This window comes from Dromaius novaehollandiae, chromosome 2 (assembly GCF_036370855.1).
Source record: "Dromaius novaehollandiae isolate bDroNov1 chromosome 2, bDroNov1.hap1, whole genome shotgun sequence".
Classification (NCBI taxonomy): domain Eukaryota; kingdom Metazoa; phylum Chordata; class Aves; order Casuariiformes; family Dromaiidae; genus Dromaius; species Dromaius novaehollandiae.
Window position 1 is genome coordinate 139,687,487 of NC_088099.1, and position 18,749 is coordinate 139,706,235.

At 37.8% G+C, this 18,749-nt stretch overlaps 1 protein-coding gene across 5 annotated transcripts in view; it reads left to right on the forward strand.

Annotated features, from left to right (window-relative positions):
* NOL4 (nucleolar protein 4) overlaps nt 1-18,749 on the forward strand; it is a 194,329-nt gene that overhangs the window by 153,406 nt on the left and 22,174 nt on the right. For all 5 annotated transcript variants that reach the window (XM_026102988.2, XM_026102989.2, XM_026102990.2 and 2 more), the window contains one exon: nt 3,401-3,514. In XM_026102988.2, coding sequence (XP_025958773.1) covers nt 3,401-3,514 — 114 coding nt within the window. The remainder of the gene's footprint in view (nt 1-3,400; nt 3,515-18,749) is intronic.

Sequence of the window (18,749 nt, forward strand, 5' to 3'; positions counted from 1 at the left end):
CAAGTCCCTTGTTTTGATAGACTAAAGATTAGAGGCTTGATTCTTTTCTGTTGTTTTACACGTGGGTAATTCCAGTAAAGTTATTGCCTGATTTACAGCAATATGAAGTGAAAGAAATATTAAACTGGGGCTGTGAATGTTATGTATGAAACAACACTAGGCATGTTCTGCCAGTTAAAGCTGGTCAGGAATTTTCTGCTGATGCTTTTCTTTCCTTTAAGAAATGTTTGTCAAAGGTTTTCCATTTTGACAAACTCCAGAAAAATGAAACCTGGTTTCCTGCTAGTCCCGTGGGTGGGTTGTGGTGCCAGGGGCTCTGTGGGAACCTGGGCACACTTGGAAATGACGACTCCTTGGCTCCCACGTTTCCTCCCGTAGTCCCAAACGCATGGGAACCAGCACTCATCTCTGCAGAAGGGAGACTAGGGACCTAGAAAAGACTGGTTTGGCTGAGATTCCCAAGGCTGCAGCTCGCTGCTGCAGAACTGAGTCTGAAGGCTGAATTTATGGAGCGGTGGTGCCTTCGCCATGTTTCCCAAGGTCTTTGCATCTCACCCTCGGATTATGTGTTTAGATGTGTTGGGAGCTCAGCAAGGATTGGGGCACTTGAGCTTGTTATACAGATGGTTTTATAGCTGGTAGTCGTTGCAGAGGTTATGTGTAATCAAAGCACAGAAGATGAAGAAGTTAAGCTAAGCCAGAAGGGTCCTCTGAGCTTAGAAGACAGGGCCATGAATTCAGTTTATTTAGAAATTAAAAAAAAAAAAAACAAACATTGTGATTGTTTCAAAGCCTGTTTTTTCCTCTTAGGCAAGGCATTTCAAAATTGATCGTTTTGACATTTCACAGATACGACATTTGACAGAACAGAAAAGCCTTCTTTTTAACAGCTGTACTATCAGCGACAGAGGACCGTGTTTGTCTTCTCAATCAATGCCAGAGTAACGCTCTGCCTGAGTTAAGTTGGCAGAACCGGAACTTGAATCAGATGATTCTTCTGTGCTTTGTTATAGGATTTATTCCCCAGATGACTCAGCCATGCATTCATTACATTCTTGCTCAGGTTTTCTCTGGATAGTTCTTGACATGAACATATCAACAGCCAGCTGCAGTGAGGAGTGAGAGAAATTACAGGTTAACATATACATCAGAAGGGGTACAGCCCTTTACCTGAAGATTTCCTCAGTTCTGCAGATACTAACTTTTGCATGCTATGCTTTAATGGTGGACATAACCACTGCACTCCTTGTTAGGGAAAGGCATGTGACTGCTTGATTTTGATGGTGATTTTTTTTTCTTTAATAAACACCTCAGTAAACCTATTCCCTCCCATAAGCATATAATCTGGGGGAACCTGGGTTCATGTTACTTCTTCTTAAGAACATTAATTTTTTGGCCCATACATCACCTTCTAAAAATCCATTGATGTATATATATATGGTTATAACGCTACTTGAAGATCTGACCAGGAGGAATTAGCCAGGTGTTTGCTCACCATTTTTCAAGAATGTCATTGTGTAGCCACCACTAGAGCACCACACTGAGTAGAGACTTCCGTGCAGCCAACGTAATAAAGGTACCTTGACTAAAAAGTAAAACAATGGCATCTATAGTGATACTTGTCCTCCTAATATGGAGAGAATCTCTAGCATGGCTAAGTGGTGGACTAATGTATACAGAGTAACATGCTCATCCTAAGGAACGAAAATAGTTGACATAGTGGTTTGTCAGGAAAATCTCCCTGAAGGGCTTATACCCTTCTCTGGAGCTCTGAGGAAGGCGTCTGCTTGTATTGCAATGTTAACTTCTGTAATCTATGACCCTTGGGTTTAACATCAGTGTCCCTCATGTCTTAGACTAATTTGACTTTTGTCAAAAATGCATGGGAATACATTGTTGTGCAAACTGTAAACAAGTTCAATAGTTCTTTTTATTCTGTCAAATCAATTCAAATGTCATATTTTATTGTACTATTTCAGCCCCCATCTCTCTTTCTTACACTATTATTACACTGATGCTAGAGGGATCACTCTTGTTGGAATGGGGAGAATTAAGCCTACTGCACTGGAGATGGAGAACTATAAATCCCTGTCCACTTCTAAAGGCTAGCTGAGCTTCTGTCAGGGACAGACTGTGGTCCCATGTACTAGAGGAAGTACAGCGTGAGATACTAAATTGACTGCACATTCTGTAGCATACACTCAGTTGAGTTAATATAATGAATTTTCTAAAGTTGTCTAAGTACTGAATGGAATTACTTTAAAATTTGCTTCCAAAACTCGTGACATTTCATAGCAGGTTCATATTTATGGTGTTGGGAATGAAAAGGTGGACCTCTACAAAAGATACATATAACCAGTTCCTAAGAAGGTATAATTTGCACAGTTCTTTTGACTGCAGTGAAGCTTTGAAAATTTATGGAAGTTCAGAACCTGGTCCAACAAATTGTGGCGGTATCTATGGTATTATCCACACTTTCTTTGTTTTCTTGATAGTTCAGATATATCCTCGTATATTAATGAGGAAGATTGGTTTTACCATGATCTTCATCTTTCTGTGATATTATTTTGCATGTAATTAGGACAAAAAAGTGTGTAAATGCTCTCCTTACTGAATTGGTAGCAAAGATGATACTGGAATTCATAACCAGCAGTGAAGCTAAAAAGATTTTAGCATTCTTTTGTTTTTTGTGATTCATTGCACCTTTGACCTAAAATATGTAAAAGCTGTGAAATTAGGAATGGGAGGCTTTGTTTCAGAAAAATAAGCCATATCTAGTTGAACCATAAAATATCTACCTTGTTGGAAGGCTGGCATTATCAAAAGAAAAACAGATTTTTTTTTTAAAAAAAAGTCATTTTAATCACATCAGTCATGTTGCAGTATGGAATGCAAATATTCATATACTACAGATTGAGACTGCACTGAAATGTTCTGACAATCTGTTATGTTTTGAGTGATGTTTCAACCCTATCACTTGGGTTTTTTGTTTTGTCTTTTTTTTATGACTATAAAAAAACACTACTCATCTCTGTCACATGCTATACAGGATAAAAAGCTTTTCAGTTTTCTTAACAAGAATCAGACGGCCAGGGTGCTGCTGGAATGCAGAGAATATGCCAGTGTCTGTTCAAAATACAGCTTAATGAGCCAGACTAAATACACCGGACAATAGAGCTGTGGGGGGAAAGGGCTTCTGATGGATCTATGGATCAGCTGCAGCTTTAACATCTAACTAGTTTCATTTTTCATCTTTACAAGTTCCATTTCCCTGTTTTGTTGGTATAAACTACATTTCAATGAGCGGACTTTCCAGCCTAGGTGACAGTGTTGTGTGCTTTGCTAAGGATATCGTGGATTATCCTAGAAATAATTTCTGTGTTTCTTTTTTCTCTCATAGTCACGACCTATTCCCTCACACCTTACTTCAGCAGTTGCAGAGAGTATCCTGGCTTCCGCCTGTGAGAGTGAAAGCAGAAATGCTGCAAAAAGGATGCGGTTGGATAGACAGCAGGTACTGTGTTGTTTGGGGGTCTGCCACATCCATATTTATAAATGCACTGGAGTTAGACTCATTTACATAGGATGCCATGCAGAAGGGTGGTGCAATCCCTTATACATTTCTTGTTAGCAAGAACAATTAAAATACAAAATCTGTAGCTGTTTAAATGAATACACAAGTGTGCCTTTGTATATATTTACATAAGCTGTATGAGAGAGGCTAGTACATTAATGAAGTCCAGTTGGATAAAGCTGTGTGTTTATTTATTAAGAGTTATAGATTTTGAGGGCATAGTGTGTAATCTGCATACTAGTATTATAAGAAATACAGCATACCGCATGTATAATTTAAATAGATAACAGAATTAGTGCATGTATACATGAGTCAGTGTGTTTATGTGTGCACATATTCTCTTTCACATTTTTGTATAAATTTGTAAATGTAAGGTGAAATCGTGTAAGTTTCTGAAAATACCTATTTGCCTGAAACAGAAAAGTTATTATGATATATACCAAATTGCTGTCAATTGACTTATTAATGAGTTTTTAAAGTTCAGATCAATATTTATTTTATTTTTATGTGATTATTTACCTATTATATTATGTATTAGGATTTCATTATTATTAACTTGCTGAGAACTGCATATTTTCTTTCAATTTTTTAAAATCAAATTGGTTGCTTGTTTCAGGCTTTGATTATTCAATTGTTCCAAGGATATAGTGAACGTATGGCATTTTTATTGCAAAGAAAGACATTTATGCTTTATTTCTCTTCAAGATTATCACCAAGACAAATCCTAGTAATATCTCAGCTGTGTCAAAATCTGCCTCTGTCATGGTAGATGAACTTTTTCATGGAATTCAGTGTTTAAAAGAACATTTTCCTTTTATGCATATTCCATTGACTTATTTCAGGTCCTGACCTAGCTGGATAAAGGATTCTTACTTTTACCCTTATAATATTGATAGATTAGGGGCTGAGAGTGGATATTGCTGTGGCTTTTTGCTGTTATAATTTTTGTAGTATTTTCATTAATGCTGTACATTTACAAATTACATGGGACATCAAAGCACTTTAATGTTAAGTATGACTTAGTTTAGAAGTAGTGCCTATTTAGATTGTGCAGGTTTATTCTGTCATTTGTTTTCTGATTTGTCAGTAACAATCAAAAAAAAAAGTTACTATGGCAATGTGCTTAGCCCAAGGAAACTGGACGGACTTGTACTAACGTCAGTTGCTTTCATTGCGCTGGCTGGAAACTAATCTGTCCTCAGTAATCACAAAAATAGTAACTTAATTCCTTGGTCCAACCAGTGTGAGGCAGAGTTTTAGAGTGATTTTAACAGGAAATCCATAATATTCTCCAGAGAGCCAGAGAACACCTGAAACAAAACCATTTCAGAAGCTGTAGAGAGAAGCCAAAAAGAGTATTAATGGGATTTTTTTATTTGTGGTATTACTATCACTGAAGGATTTGGTAACATTTATCATTGAGGGAGGAGGAGTTTCTTCACTGTTCATTACAAAATTCAAAATCTGTAGAGAGAATCGCTCCATATTGATCGCCTTAATTACAAAGGTCATGTTAAAGTACCAAATTTGCCTATGAAAAAAAAAATGTATAAGATTCTGCTTCCTTTAGCTCCCTCCTCCTTTTTGGCAGAGTGCTAGGACCTCTGTGGAGTTGGCTGAAAATAGCATCAGCCATTTGATTCAGCAAGTAGTAAATTAACTGGATGATGTATCTGTGGTGTCTGCAAAAGTATTTGTGAATTCAGGAGAGATTTTCTGAATAGTTTTGTTTGGAAAAGAATTATGGAAGAGAGTGTTGGTAGCTTCATAAAACTGATAGTAAGAAATTTACCCTGCAGGTGAATGGTTAGGACAGTCAGTAGAGAGGTAGAAAGCCTTGGTTCTAGTCCCAGTTCTATTGAAAAGTTAATTATTTATTCCAAGTACATAACATTAACCAAGTAGATTGAGAGCAAAGCACTCCAGAATATTTCTGAGTGGAGTATTTAACTCATGCTACTTTGCTCAGTGCCTAGGCTGAGATGGGAACTGGACCTGTGTCCTCACATCCTGGGCAAGTGCCTCATAGGTAAAAGGACTCTATCCTTCTCCTCTTCCTACTTTTTCTCTTTTATTTACTTTGAGATTTCCTTCACTTTTCTTACATGTATCCAAAATCGATTATTTTGAATGGAATTTTTTCTTAAACAGAGTGAGATCAGGAAAGTTTAGTTCAACCTGCACCCTTTTTTGTTTGTTTTAACTGTTCAGCAGCTTCAAACAAACAAACAAATAAATAAAAAGCCTTTTCCAAAATTGGGCATTACACCCACTGAGGTGGACTCAGCCTTTGAGGACCGTTCAGTGGAAATTTGGGAGGAAGAAAGGGGAAATAGGGTTTGGATAATGAAAATTACCACTTCATAAATTATATCAAGAGACCTTATAATGGAGGACAATCATTAGATAGTCCTGGAAAGCAGATTCTTAAGAGGATCTGTAAGAGCACTCATTCAGCACTTCCCTGCAAAGCAGAATGGAAGCAGTGAATTAAAGCTGCTTTATTCTTGCACACAGCACAGTGAAGGTCTCCCTTTTATTCTCCAAATGAGTCAATCTGTCTCAAAGCAAGATGTAATTTGCATCCCTACCACCAGCTTTTCAGAATATTATCCATAAAATGTGTGTAAATGTTTGTACAGTTACAGAATATGTACATTTACAGATACAGATAAATAAAAAGGCAAATGCATGGAGGTCTTTAAAAGGAACCTCAAGGATATGATCAGTCGGATCCTTTTTCAAACTGGGGGCAATCTCAGAAGGTCCTAATCACACTTCCTTATGCACTCACTCTCATATTCTGCACTCATTCTCTCTCCCTGTTTCTGTCTCTCTCTCTTCCTCGTCTCTTTATATATATACAGCTATGCAGAAAATGTCTATGTATTTATGCTGAAAACTGCCTACAGCAGGTACATCGTCTCTGGTTTGCAAGGTCTGTGCAGTCAATGCTACATGTGCATAAAAGGTTTAATGTCCGTGCTGAACAGAGCCACCTCCAGTGGCAAATATCACTGGTGGCCAGGCTACTGTTATCTTATTTGCCAGCTCAAATCACTCAAGGGCATCTAATACAGCAGGCAGTGCTAGAATGACAGAGTCCTTGTATTCCAAACACAGCGACAAGATTTTTGCCCAGTCCCAAAACTAAGACAAAAGTTCAGCAGCTTCTTGAGCTTCTTTTCTCATCTTGTTTTTGCTCTTTCCTCTTCTACTTCTCCATTTCTTCCCCTCTCCTGAGTAGAACATGATCCCTTAGCAGGAAGTTCCAAGCGTGTTGCATGTAGGTGCCTAATGGAAGTCTGCGCTTTGGTAAAATAAGAATAGGACTTACCAAACTAAATATAGTTTGGAATGATTTTGCCTACACTATAAATATTAGCAGTGGTTTGATGAAAAAACATTTCAACGATTTCTCAGCAGAAAGAACCAACGGCAGAAGTCAAAACAATAGTAATTTTAAAGAGCTCATTCTTTCTTTTGTAAAGTTAGAGTATTGACCATGCTCATGAGTATGAGCTGTTTCTTTCACAAGTAAAAAATATGAAAGCTTGGTTTTATAGCCTTTTAATCCTGGGCACAGACTTGTTACCTCTTCAGAAGAAACCTCTCTAAGTAATGTGGGGGGAAGACACAGTGAATACTGCATCTTATGAATGACGTTCCAGAAGTATTTCTGGAAACTGCAGTGCTTAATATAGCCCTGATATAGTTAATTCTGTATAGTTATATCTGAAGTAGGAAGGTCTAGTGGGTCTACATATATGTCTCAAATTCAGCTCAAATGATCTTTGTATTTCTTAACTCAAGGCTAAAATTCCTGCAAAAATGCCATTTTTATAATAAGTTAATGAAAAATGGTCTCATTGGTATCCATTATTTATTTTCAAAATTAGCTATTTCAAGACAGTCATTTATTTCATAATGGGAGACTCAATGCAATCTTGTCTATAAAGAAACTAGTACATTTCTGTAGTTTTTGAAATTGTAGCAATAAAAAGATTGTCAGTTTCTGAGACTTCCCTGTAAGTAAAATAAATGTGTTTACTAGGTCATGGTAGCTTGGACTATAATGCTTTGGCTGTCTAACTGTGTTAGATGTTACTCAAGGGTTCACTGTAACTTCAGTGCATTTTCATTATCTCCAGATCAAGCTCTGTTGGATGGCCTGTAGCTTAAGTGCAGAGAAGTTACATATTTGATACAAATTTACCTGATAGAAGAGTTTTGTTGCTTCCCTTTTTTTAATGCTGTCTGGTATTAAAAGGAAGAATTTCTTCCATTGTACAAGTTTTATAGATTAAATTTTGGAATTGTGTAGATTTATTTGTGCTGCTGCCAAAAGATGAAATGACCATTGACATTGGGCGGGGTTTGGCTGACCTTTCCGCAGTCCAGATCAGGAGGTGGTTACAGAGTGGTTATAGAGTTTTTGGTTTCTGCTCTGCTAATTGTCTCCACTGAGTCCGGATTCTAAAAAAGAGTAACTCCAGTCTTGAATTTTGAGGACTGTGTTTTGATGGCAATTTATCTCAAACGTGCAAACAATAATCAGATTGACCTTTTATTCCTTGCTTCAGTCAGAGATAGAAAAGGCGTTGTCTGAATCCATAAGATTTGCTGTGCTTCTTGATGATTTCTTGGGATGCTCTCTTGGAATAATCTTGCAAGATCCTTATTACATCTCAAGCAATATTAAGTGTGAAGCAGTTGCACTGAAGTGGAGGTTCTGGACTACTGTGAACAAGGGAGTTTTGAAATAAATTAATGGCAGCTGAAGTGCAGACCTCTTTGCCTGCTCTCATTGCATCTGGTGAACAGGATGACTTCTTTTACTGCTTTCTTCATTCTACAAACCACATTTGTGTTTTGACTGGGCAAGGGAAGAATAATTAAATAAATAGAAAGTGGAAAAAGTCATCCTGTGATCGTTGTCATCTGCAGTGAGAACATCATTTGGGATGCCCGTTCTGGGGGACGGCTGCTGCAGAGTCCTTGGCCGGGTAGCTCTGCTTCTTGTCAGTCACAGAGAGGGAAGCTTTGTTCTGAGAACTTAAATGTTGTCCATTTCGGATTCTTCAGAGAAGGTAGATATGTGATGCTGTTTTTATAAAAACTCATCATAAAACAGCCTGGAGCAGTGTTGGGATATGATTCTCTGTGAAAAGTGCAGCTGGGTTAGTGTTGTTACCCTCCTGTCTGAAATCAGACAGACCAAGGAGAATTCCGGGTATTGATGCATGAGTTTTCTGACTTTTGAATCTTCCAAGGTCAGCAAATACTCTGAGGTGATATTAGTGAAAGAGCGGTATTTTCCCTCAGTTGTCTTCCTCATGGGAAGATCTAAGTGGAAATAATAATTTATATACATTAGTGTATGCGTATGAGAACACCTGCCTCTTTATTTTTCCTAAGGAAGGTGACAAAGGGAAATCTTCATTTGGAAAAGCAAGTAAGAATGATACTAGGAAAAACTGTCTTCATCTTTATTTGGACACGAGGTTTATACAATAGATGTATTATGTTTCATTGTTCTGTTGTTTAGAATTGATTCTTTTTGCATGCTATCATGTTACAAAACTTATGATCAAGTATTTATTCTTCTAATCAAAATAAGTTTTTTGTGATTAAGAAAAAAAACTAAGAACCTGGGGAGGGCAGGGGGAGGATAAACAGGAGAAAGCAGCAGAAATGAATCATAGAATATTGTCTGAAGAACCCTATGACCCTTTTTGTAGACATGTTGTATATAGATAGCTGGATCATTTAGAAAATCGACGTAGCTTCGTTGGCAACATGTTGATTGGTAACAGTTAGGAATCTGAGCCTTTGAGAATTCATTATTATATTTGTATATAGGAGAATAGTGGTCACATATGTCTGTGAAGCCAGTGGACTGGATTATCTTCTGGATTTAAGCCAATCCATGTTATTTTAGCAATTTGGCCTCTGTTTCAGTCAATGATGTCATGGAAGGGCTACCATAGCATGCAGGGTTTTTGGGTAGCCAAAGGAGTGGACTGAATATACTTCATCGGTACTTGTGTCCAAACTAGTCGGACATATGATTTATGATTCTTTTGTAGTCACATAGCAAATTACAAATGGAGCCAAAAGAGAGTTTAAAATTTATCTTACATATCTCCCAACCTAATCAACGCATTCTCAGCCACAGCTGGTGCTTTTCAAATTAGTAAGCTTTTCACAAAGTGCTTGTCAGTCAATATTTTATAGAATATACATGAAAAGAAAAAGTTTTTTTCCATTTTCCTTTTTAAAATTGTGAATTTAAAGGCTGTTGTTTGGCATATGGACAAACTAGCTGAAAATAACAACAGTGAGACAACTTTGTAGCCTGACAAAGGTCATGTCCTCATACCTTCACTGTGCAGAGACGTCAGAATAATACTTTTCATGTAAAACTCATAATCTGTTTAGTTTGATTTAATTCAATTATTTTTTATCACTACCTATGAGACAATCAGAGGTAATATAATAAAGCTATTAGGATATGTATATGTCTCCACGTGTTCATGGGAAACAATTTCTCTTCTAGTGAACTTACAGACAGATTTTCTGTAATTCTTCATATGAGATCATATTTGAAGATAGCTGCAAGACAGATGTTTCTACATCTCTATCTCTGTTTTCAGTATTTCACTATCTACTAAGTATCTAGGAAAAATTGTCTCAATGTAAATGTTAAATCTCTTGTTTAATCATAAGATTAAAAGTACAATGTAAGATTAGAATAGATATATATGTGATTTTTCTGAGCCCTATGGAGACTACCAGTTTCTTTAATTATAAAAGTTAAACTGAAGAAAAAAAAAACATTGATTATTTGAGCTTTTCATTTCAGATTCATAGGAGAGATGTACTATGATGCTATGAAGCAGTTCTTTATGATACACATTGAATACATTTTTGAAAAAACTTTTCATCAAGATGAAAGCTGTAATTTTTTCCATGCTGTGATTTGTAGCCATGCAAATTAAGTATCAATAATAATCGTAGCAGAGTGAAAGATAATATCTAACCCCCAAGGAAGAGAAAGTTTAAAGATCCTAGGTTTACACTGAAACATAAATGAATGTTAATTTGCAGGTAGACACATTCTTCTCCACTTTTCTAGTTTTGGAGAAAAAATGACAGCAAATCTTAAATTTTCGGTGCTCTAGTAGGATATGAATAGAGGGTTAAGAATATCACATAATTTAGTAATTTTAACAATATTGCTTTTAGCTGTTAGAGGAGTGGGAGTAGGTGGCTATTAGGTTTCTGACAAAGCAATTATGGCCCAGACACATATGCTGGCAGCTGACCTGACATTTGCCTCTGGATAGTTGTCATAGCAGCAACCTGAATAGAGCAGCTTGATGCAAGTGCCAGTTGCAGACTGGATACAAGTTCTGTGCTAATGCAAAACATCTGAATATTAATGGAAGTGCACATGTACTGCCACTTGGAAATCACTGCTACTGTGTTTCCTTCCATTTACCTCTAATTTCTAAATGTCCATTTTTAAAGAAATTAAGGTTTGTAAGGAGATGTTAATGATCTGCCTCCATACAACTTACAGTGTCATTTCTGTGCATGTAACGAGGGGCTTGACCTAAGGAAAGACTCTTCAAGCACAATTTTATTAATGAAAGAAATGTCTGGCTGTTACAGACCAGGAACTGTTTGTGTCCCTATTAAGAAGGAAGGAAATCACTGGCGGACAAATTACAGGTAATTGTAAAACTGTTTTGGAAGAAACTAATTAAAAATCTGAACGGCAGTGAGGGCATGGGCCATTTCAGGATCACTGTATCTGCTTTTTAGCAGTGAAGGGGAAAAAAAGACGTTTAATCCTTTGTATTTGAGGCCAGAACATTTGTTTCTCAGCTCTGCCACTAATGCATAGCTTCTAAATCTTGACACTGAGCACGTTCTTCCTGTATTACACTTCTGACAGTAGGAGAGGGGAAGAGGGTTATGTGTTTGTGCCACTGTGTGTGTGCTGTTGTTCTCCTTCTTGATCAATGTGCGCTGCAGCTCCTAGAAGGAAGGAAGAAACAATCTGTAGGGCTCTTAAATGCTCTCTTTACTCTGTCATTTATATTCTATATTTTCGTATCAACGGTAGGCTTGGACAATATTGGTTACAGAAAAAGGAGTTATGCAAAAATCTCCCCCAGTGGAGAGCTGGAGAATGCCCTTCTGAGGCAGCACTTCTGTGAAAGCAGGCAGTGAATTCAGAGTGCGCATGAAGAAGTGGTTTTGCTTCAGGGAGACTGAATCCTTGCCACAGCTATTCAGTATGCAGGAAGAGCACATCAGCTGTACATCTTTGTAAGGGGTGGAGGAGAAAGCAATAGGGGTTCACTTTCTCTTGGATTTCATGGAGACTAATTTACTTTAGAGGATGAGAAAGAAAAGACACTTCATTCATGCTGACCACATGTGGCTACAGTGCAGAGGGATGAGGGAAGGAGCCCCTCTTTGTTGTATGTTTATGTAAGAACCCCAAAAAATCAGGCTCAAACTGATTTTCACTTCAGAATGGAAGGCTTGTCTTAGACAATAGAAAAGAGCAGAGGGGAAAGGATAGTTCATTTAATAAAAAGCAGCCAAATAGAAACCGAAATCCTAAAAACCACAAGAGGCAAAAGTCACTTTAACTTGCAAAGAGCTCAATGCCTCTTGCAATTCAGAAGCTTTATTAATCGCAGTTTTTGCATTCTGACACCTCTTTGTAATTAGGTACTTAATAGGAACTGGAGTGACTTCAAAACATCAATACTTTATCCTATTTTATCTATTCTCAAAATGGTCCATAAGAAAACTATAAAGTTGTTGGATACCCACATGCTAGTTTGCATCTCAGGCCCTGTTCACTTCCATCACTTCTGCACCTAATGATTATTTTACTTCTGAGTTGGTCTATGGTTTACTTCTGTGGTTCCAAATAATATGCTTTAACCACTGAGGCACAAAATGTTATGCAGGCACTGTTTAGCTGCATGTGGATTATTGTCAAGAGATCAAATTATGTACTAGTATTGAGAAACTTAGCTCGCTACCCACAATGCAATGGCCATATTGTCAAAGGGAAGAAAATAAGCAGTATGCATTGTAATTTTTAATCCTGCTGCCTTTCAAGTCAGTGGCAAAATTCCTGATTTCAGCAGTGCTGGATAGGGTTCTGTTATTAGCAGATGCAGCTGGAATGGACTACTGAGTATCACAGGGCAAAACCCCCTGCTGCCACATTGCAGCCCAACCTACGTTAAATTTGCTACATGTTTTAGAAAGGAATGTGCAAAGCATGCAGTTGCAAAGAATTTCATGCCTTGGATTTATAGGGAGGCCTTAAGGTGAACAGCTAATTTTTCACCTCAGCACAGAGATCACTAAATTAGAAAATGCTGTAGTTTTCTCTTTTTTTTTCCAAGCCCTTTATGCTGTGCATATATTTTGAATTTCAATCTGCTGATTTCAGAGAACACTTTAAAAACCCAGAGCTGCAAAAAGATCTTGAATATGAAATACAATTAATGCCAATGCAAGTTTTCCATTCTGGAGGCTGACAAAGCTGAAGGCTTGGGAATGGAGTAGCGAGTTGTTTCTTGGATAGTAACTTTAAAGCAGCTGTATCACTCTTCCTGCTGTAGGTTGAGTGGGAATGAACAGGGAGCAGAACAGTTGTCTTCTTTGTGCCTTTATTAGTCATATTCCATGAGGGAGACAGAAGAGGAAAAGCCAGTGGAAATGTAGATGTAAAAGTTCAGGCCCAAAGGTGGAGATTTTGGAGTCAGGGTGTCTGTTCTTCCTGTTCTCATGTTGAAAGCCAGCAATGGAGATGTTTTTACTTATCCTTCCCTTTCATATGGCAAGATATTAAATGTGAAGCTTTTTCTAACCAGTTAGAAGCTTTTAGGATAGAGACCAATATGTAAAAACTTGATTTTCTGTCTTTGCTTTCCTGTATTTAGCTAATGACTTCATTGCACGCATCCTGCTGCCTAGAGCAAAGGGAGGCTGTAATGTTTCCGGGAATAAATCCTCTGTTCCATGCAGAGCTTGGGCCAGTTTAGTAAAATCTGTGCAAACTTGGTGTGCAAACTCTTGCTTTTCAAGAGAAGAGTGTCTTATTTTGATTTAGCTCAGTAAATTAGTAGATTTAGTAGACTTTAAACAATCACAGATTACTCTTAAATTCAAAGCATCGGTTACACAAGGTATTCAGATGTATTCCTTAGTTAGAACAGTACGATTCTCCGTGTAGAAAATGCATGTAGAAATATATGCACAGACTGCTTATGTTTGGTAATTCAACAACTGGCTTGATATCCTTAAGCTATATTTAAAAACATATTTTTCCAAGAAAAAGATAATAAAATATAATAAGTTTTGAGAGTAAGAACTGAGTGCATTGCATGGGAGCAGCACCAGCTGCTGAAGAGGGTAGGCACAGGGCAAGAAAGCCAAGCAGGCTGTGGCTGGCAGCCCAGGCATCATGCCAGAAGAATCCTCCCTTGAAATGAGAATATTTGGGGAACAGATTTGTTCTGCAGTGCACAAATTTCATGCTTATTACTCATGGTATTTCATATTAAGCTTCAGTTTTACTGTCTCCATTAATGAAGCAGACCAGAAAGTGCACCTTCCAAAGGCCAGTCAAAGTTCACTTCTCTGTTTCTTCCAACAGCTTATGCTACCCTGGTTTGATGATTTTGGAATGAAAAGGCCATACCCCAAAGCATCACATCTTATCTACTGATCCTTCTTTTAAAGTACAAAACTCTCACAGTATCAAAGTTAAAGGATGTGTATAAAGTTCTCTCAAAAATTTAAAGTAGGTCTTCTTCAGGGGCCCAACATTTTCTTTCTACTAAATGTGTTTGGGAGAGAGAGGAAAGGTCAGTGTTTCTTAAGATCCTTTTTTAAAGATTTTTGTTCTCTTTTCCTTTAAACTCTAAAAGTCAGGTTATACCTAAGGCAGTGTTTAAAAACAGACATCATGCATTAAATTCTTGGAAAGGATTTTCATTTTCACAAACATGTACTTCAAGTCTTAAGGCACATTTGGAGCAGCTAACAACAAAATGTGTCGACTACATGACAAAGCACTTTAAAAATGTTGAACCTACTGTTGAAAGCAAGAACCCATCATTAAATGCATGCAAGGAAGAACTTGTTCATTTTCTATTTAAGAAAAGAAAAGTGTTTTTTTGTAAGAAAGACAGCTATCTGTAACTCTCACTAGATTTACCTGTGGAAGAGACAACATACTATAAATATGGCAATATGCCAGAATCTCCAGTATGCTTATTTTTAACTTTCCAAGGCAGAACACACAGACATTTTTAATTAGTTGAAACTGATGAAGTTAATTCAGCATTAACCTCAAATGCTTCATGTCTAGGCTATCATCTTCTGTTTCTAAATGAAGAATAATTTCATTTAGAATCTAATATAAAATGGTTTGATCCATTCCTCTGCCACAGAGTCCAATACATGTAATATTAAAAGAAAGAGTGAGGCACAAGAGGAATAGGAAAAAGCTTTAACAAGTCTAAAGTATATCCCGTATTTTTTCAATAAAGCCTTTTTGAGCAGTTGCTTCTCCATACCCTAGAACTAGCAGGTGTATGGAAAGCTGTTTTGCGTCAGGAAGATATGCTGTTAGTGGTGGGAGTGATATCGGTTGTAATGCACTAGACGAAGAGACCTATAGTGGGAGGTTTAATTTTGGTGACCGTGATGATACTGTAGTAATAAATCTGCAAAGCTGGCACAAGCATTGCTCCACTACTCCCACACACTTTCCCCTGTATGCTCCCTAAACATTTGATTCACAAGTTTAAAAATTCTCCCTGTTGGTGCTCTGGTGCCACAGTCCTCCTGCACTGAATGGATGATGCTGATCTATCCTGGCTGAAAGTATTGGCCGTCATATTCACTACAAAATGGCACAGTGGGGAGGCAGGAGGGAAAAGTCTCTTCAGGTAGGAGTGCTGCACTGAGATAATTTCTCGAGGACAGTACACATAAATATGAAAAACACAGAAAAAGACTTGTTCTTATCATAAGAAGTGGAGCTGCCTGAGGCATAGAGAGGCTTGTTTTGAATGAGAAGAGTACACTGGGAAGCAGGAATTCCTCTTGCTTTGCATCCTTCTGGTTCAGCGGTAAGTACTACGTCTTTGTCATCGTGCATCAGTTTCCATAATACATTGATTCATTTGACACCACTACCTGCAGGCAAAACTTCTCATGGGATGGGAAAGATGACATTGTTTTCATGTGGTTTATACTGTTTTTGTTTGGAAGAAAGGTCAGATATTCAGACTCATCTGTTTGTACTGCTTGTCCATGAGGAAGCAGCAAAAATCATCAGTATTTGTGTTCTGCAAGCTGCTGGCCACTCCAGTGAAATTGGCTTTGAAAGGATGAGAGGGGATATACAGAAACATAAGATTTTTTCCTGGGCAGAAACCTGAATTTACAGACGTTTTGCCCTTGTTTTCTTCAGATTTTCTGCTAATCTAATTTCAGAAGGAGCATCGTCGACCTGGAATTCTTTATCCACCAGTTCAGTTTTAGGATCAGGCGGTTACCAAATGAGCTCTCTTAGGGCCTGGCTCAGCAAGCCTGCTCCCATGTTGTCTTTTGCCTTTAGCTATTTTAGGCTCTGGAGGTGGTACAAGGAAAAGATCCTTTCATATTCTCTCTAATCCCATCCTCTGTGGCAGGCTGAAGGACTCAGTTATGCAGTCTCCTGGGGAAAACTGGCTTTTCTTTCCCAGAAAATGTTGGCTGAGCATGGATAGGGAAATTCAAATTGAGAAAGGAGGTGGGGATTCTCAAGGTCAAGTACTAAAACAAGGCCTAAATCAGTAATTTATCTTAAGCCCTGAGGGAAAGGCTGGGCTGGGCTGTTCTTTAGGTGAGAGTCAAAATCTGCCTTTGTTTTCTGCCTATCCTGAAGGGAAAAATTCTGTATGAGGCCTAATACATTTGCTGCATACTAAATAATAAATTTACTTATTAATGGAATAAAAAATAAATGTAATAAATCTCCTGCTGCTGTGATGTGGAGGAAAAAAAATTCCACCTGCTCTTCTCGTCGTATGTTCCTTTACAAAACAGAAAATGGCAGCTCTGGAGGCTCGGCTGTTCTTTTCATGGCACTTTTGTCCCCTTATCTGAATTTAAATGGATGTGGCTTTCTTTGTGGTAAATGTCATATGTATTCAGTGAAATGCCTGTGTTTATTTGAATCATTCCGCAAAGAGTATGTAGGGTTTTTGCCAGAATTCAGACACTGGTCCACTCCTGCTACTTAAAGCAGGTCCAGTTCTGCCTGTTACATGCCCGGAAATATTCATAATCATTAAAATTACACTGAGGGAGTTATTGCTCCTTACACACTGCAGTGTGCTATGCATTCTTGCATTATCCACCCATCAAGACCACTTTCAATTGATACTGTTAGTGGTGAAGCCATTAGCTAGCTAAATATTTTTTTCATATGTTAAGATTCTCGAGACAAATCCAGAGCATGGCCATGTCGATGCTTCAGATTTCCATCTTTGATGCAACAGGAAATACTTGAATAGTTTGTGGAGAGTGATTAACTGTAACCTAAGACAAGACCAGCAGGGGTTGCATGGAAGGTTAACTTGCAGGACACTTTCCGTCCTCGAGTGTGATTGCTACACTCAGTCACACTTTCTACTATTTCTTAGTCTCTGATGGAAAAAGAGTACACTATCGGGAATGCATGTTGAAAAATCGTCTCTCTAGAACTTCGCTGAAGAACAGCAAGAATATCCTAAGCACCGCAGATAAAGTTAAATGCTATCCTATTTAATTTGAACAGGGAGAGGTGTGGTTTAGAAGAATCCAGTTTCTCTTTTTCCAGTGACTTTTCTTCACAATCATCTAAGCTGTACCAATAGCTTATCTGTGTTTCCATGCCAGCCCACCAGCACTGGTGACCTCTGAAACCTCATCTGCTCTTCTTCTGTCACAACAGATAATGAACTGGCTAAAACTGACAGTGATATGAAAAATGATTCCTCCGCTTTGCTATTGCTCCAACAAAAGTGATTCTCAAACAACTCCTTGCAATAGCCATCTGAGTATCTCTTCCAAAAAAGTTTTCTGTTCTGCAGGGGAAGTGCAGTGATGAAAAAGCAAGACTGGAACACTGCAATGTGAAAATACTAGCCTTTTATTTAAGGTTAACATGCCCATTTCAGTCTACAAATAATATGTCATTCTATCAGAAATGCAGGAAATCGAGGTTTGCTTTTCTCTCTCTTCTATACAATAGCAACTTTTTATTTTGATCTTCTTTTTTTCAAGTCAGTCCCATGCTTTAATTTTTTGTCAGACACTGACATATGTCATTTTTTGGTGCCTGGTGACAGTAGAGATGCTAGCAGTTCATTTCAGCGTTACTAACCTGAATGCAGAAGGAACCTACTACCCTTCTAATCTGAAAATGAAGCATGGTGCTTTTCTTTGCCTTATAGCCTGTATCATGACGACACTTTGGAGATACTCAAACTTTTGGCAGCTACCTTAGCATTCCGACAGTTATCATTCAAGTTGCCACATTTCTCCAGTGCCATTACAGGGAGTTCAGATGCCTAAATGGACTCTCTGTTACACCTAAGTTAGCTCCAGTATATCAATATTTCCTCCCCATCTGAAAAATTATATTTATCATTTTTGTCTCTAAAATATGAAAACTATTTTGATATTGGACTTCACAGCAAAGTCATCGTTAATACCTTGACTTCTGGTAGTAACATCTTACAGTTGCATCTTCATGCTAGCAGCATTTTTTTCATATAATGTTATTACTGTGCCAGAAAACCCTAAGCTAAAACTGGTGTACTCTCCATGTAATGATGGGTAAGATGATAGACTAGCAACTGAATTGTGGGTGTTCAGCCTAGCTGAATGGAGCTGCAAAATGGGGCAGTATGTCTCCCAAGAACAAACTTGCTTGTGAGATTTGTCAGGATTTTCTTCTGTTCATATATGACAATTTTTTTCTGTTGTATTTGTGGCATTTCTCGTCCTGATTTAAGTATGCAAGAGTGAAGAAAATAAAGCAGGGAGAGTGTCTGAGAAAGATAGGGATGTGAATACAAAGGATGAGAAATAG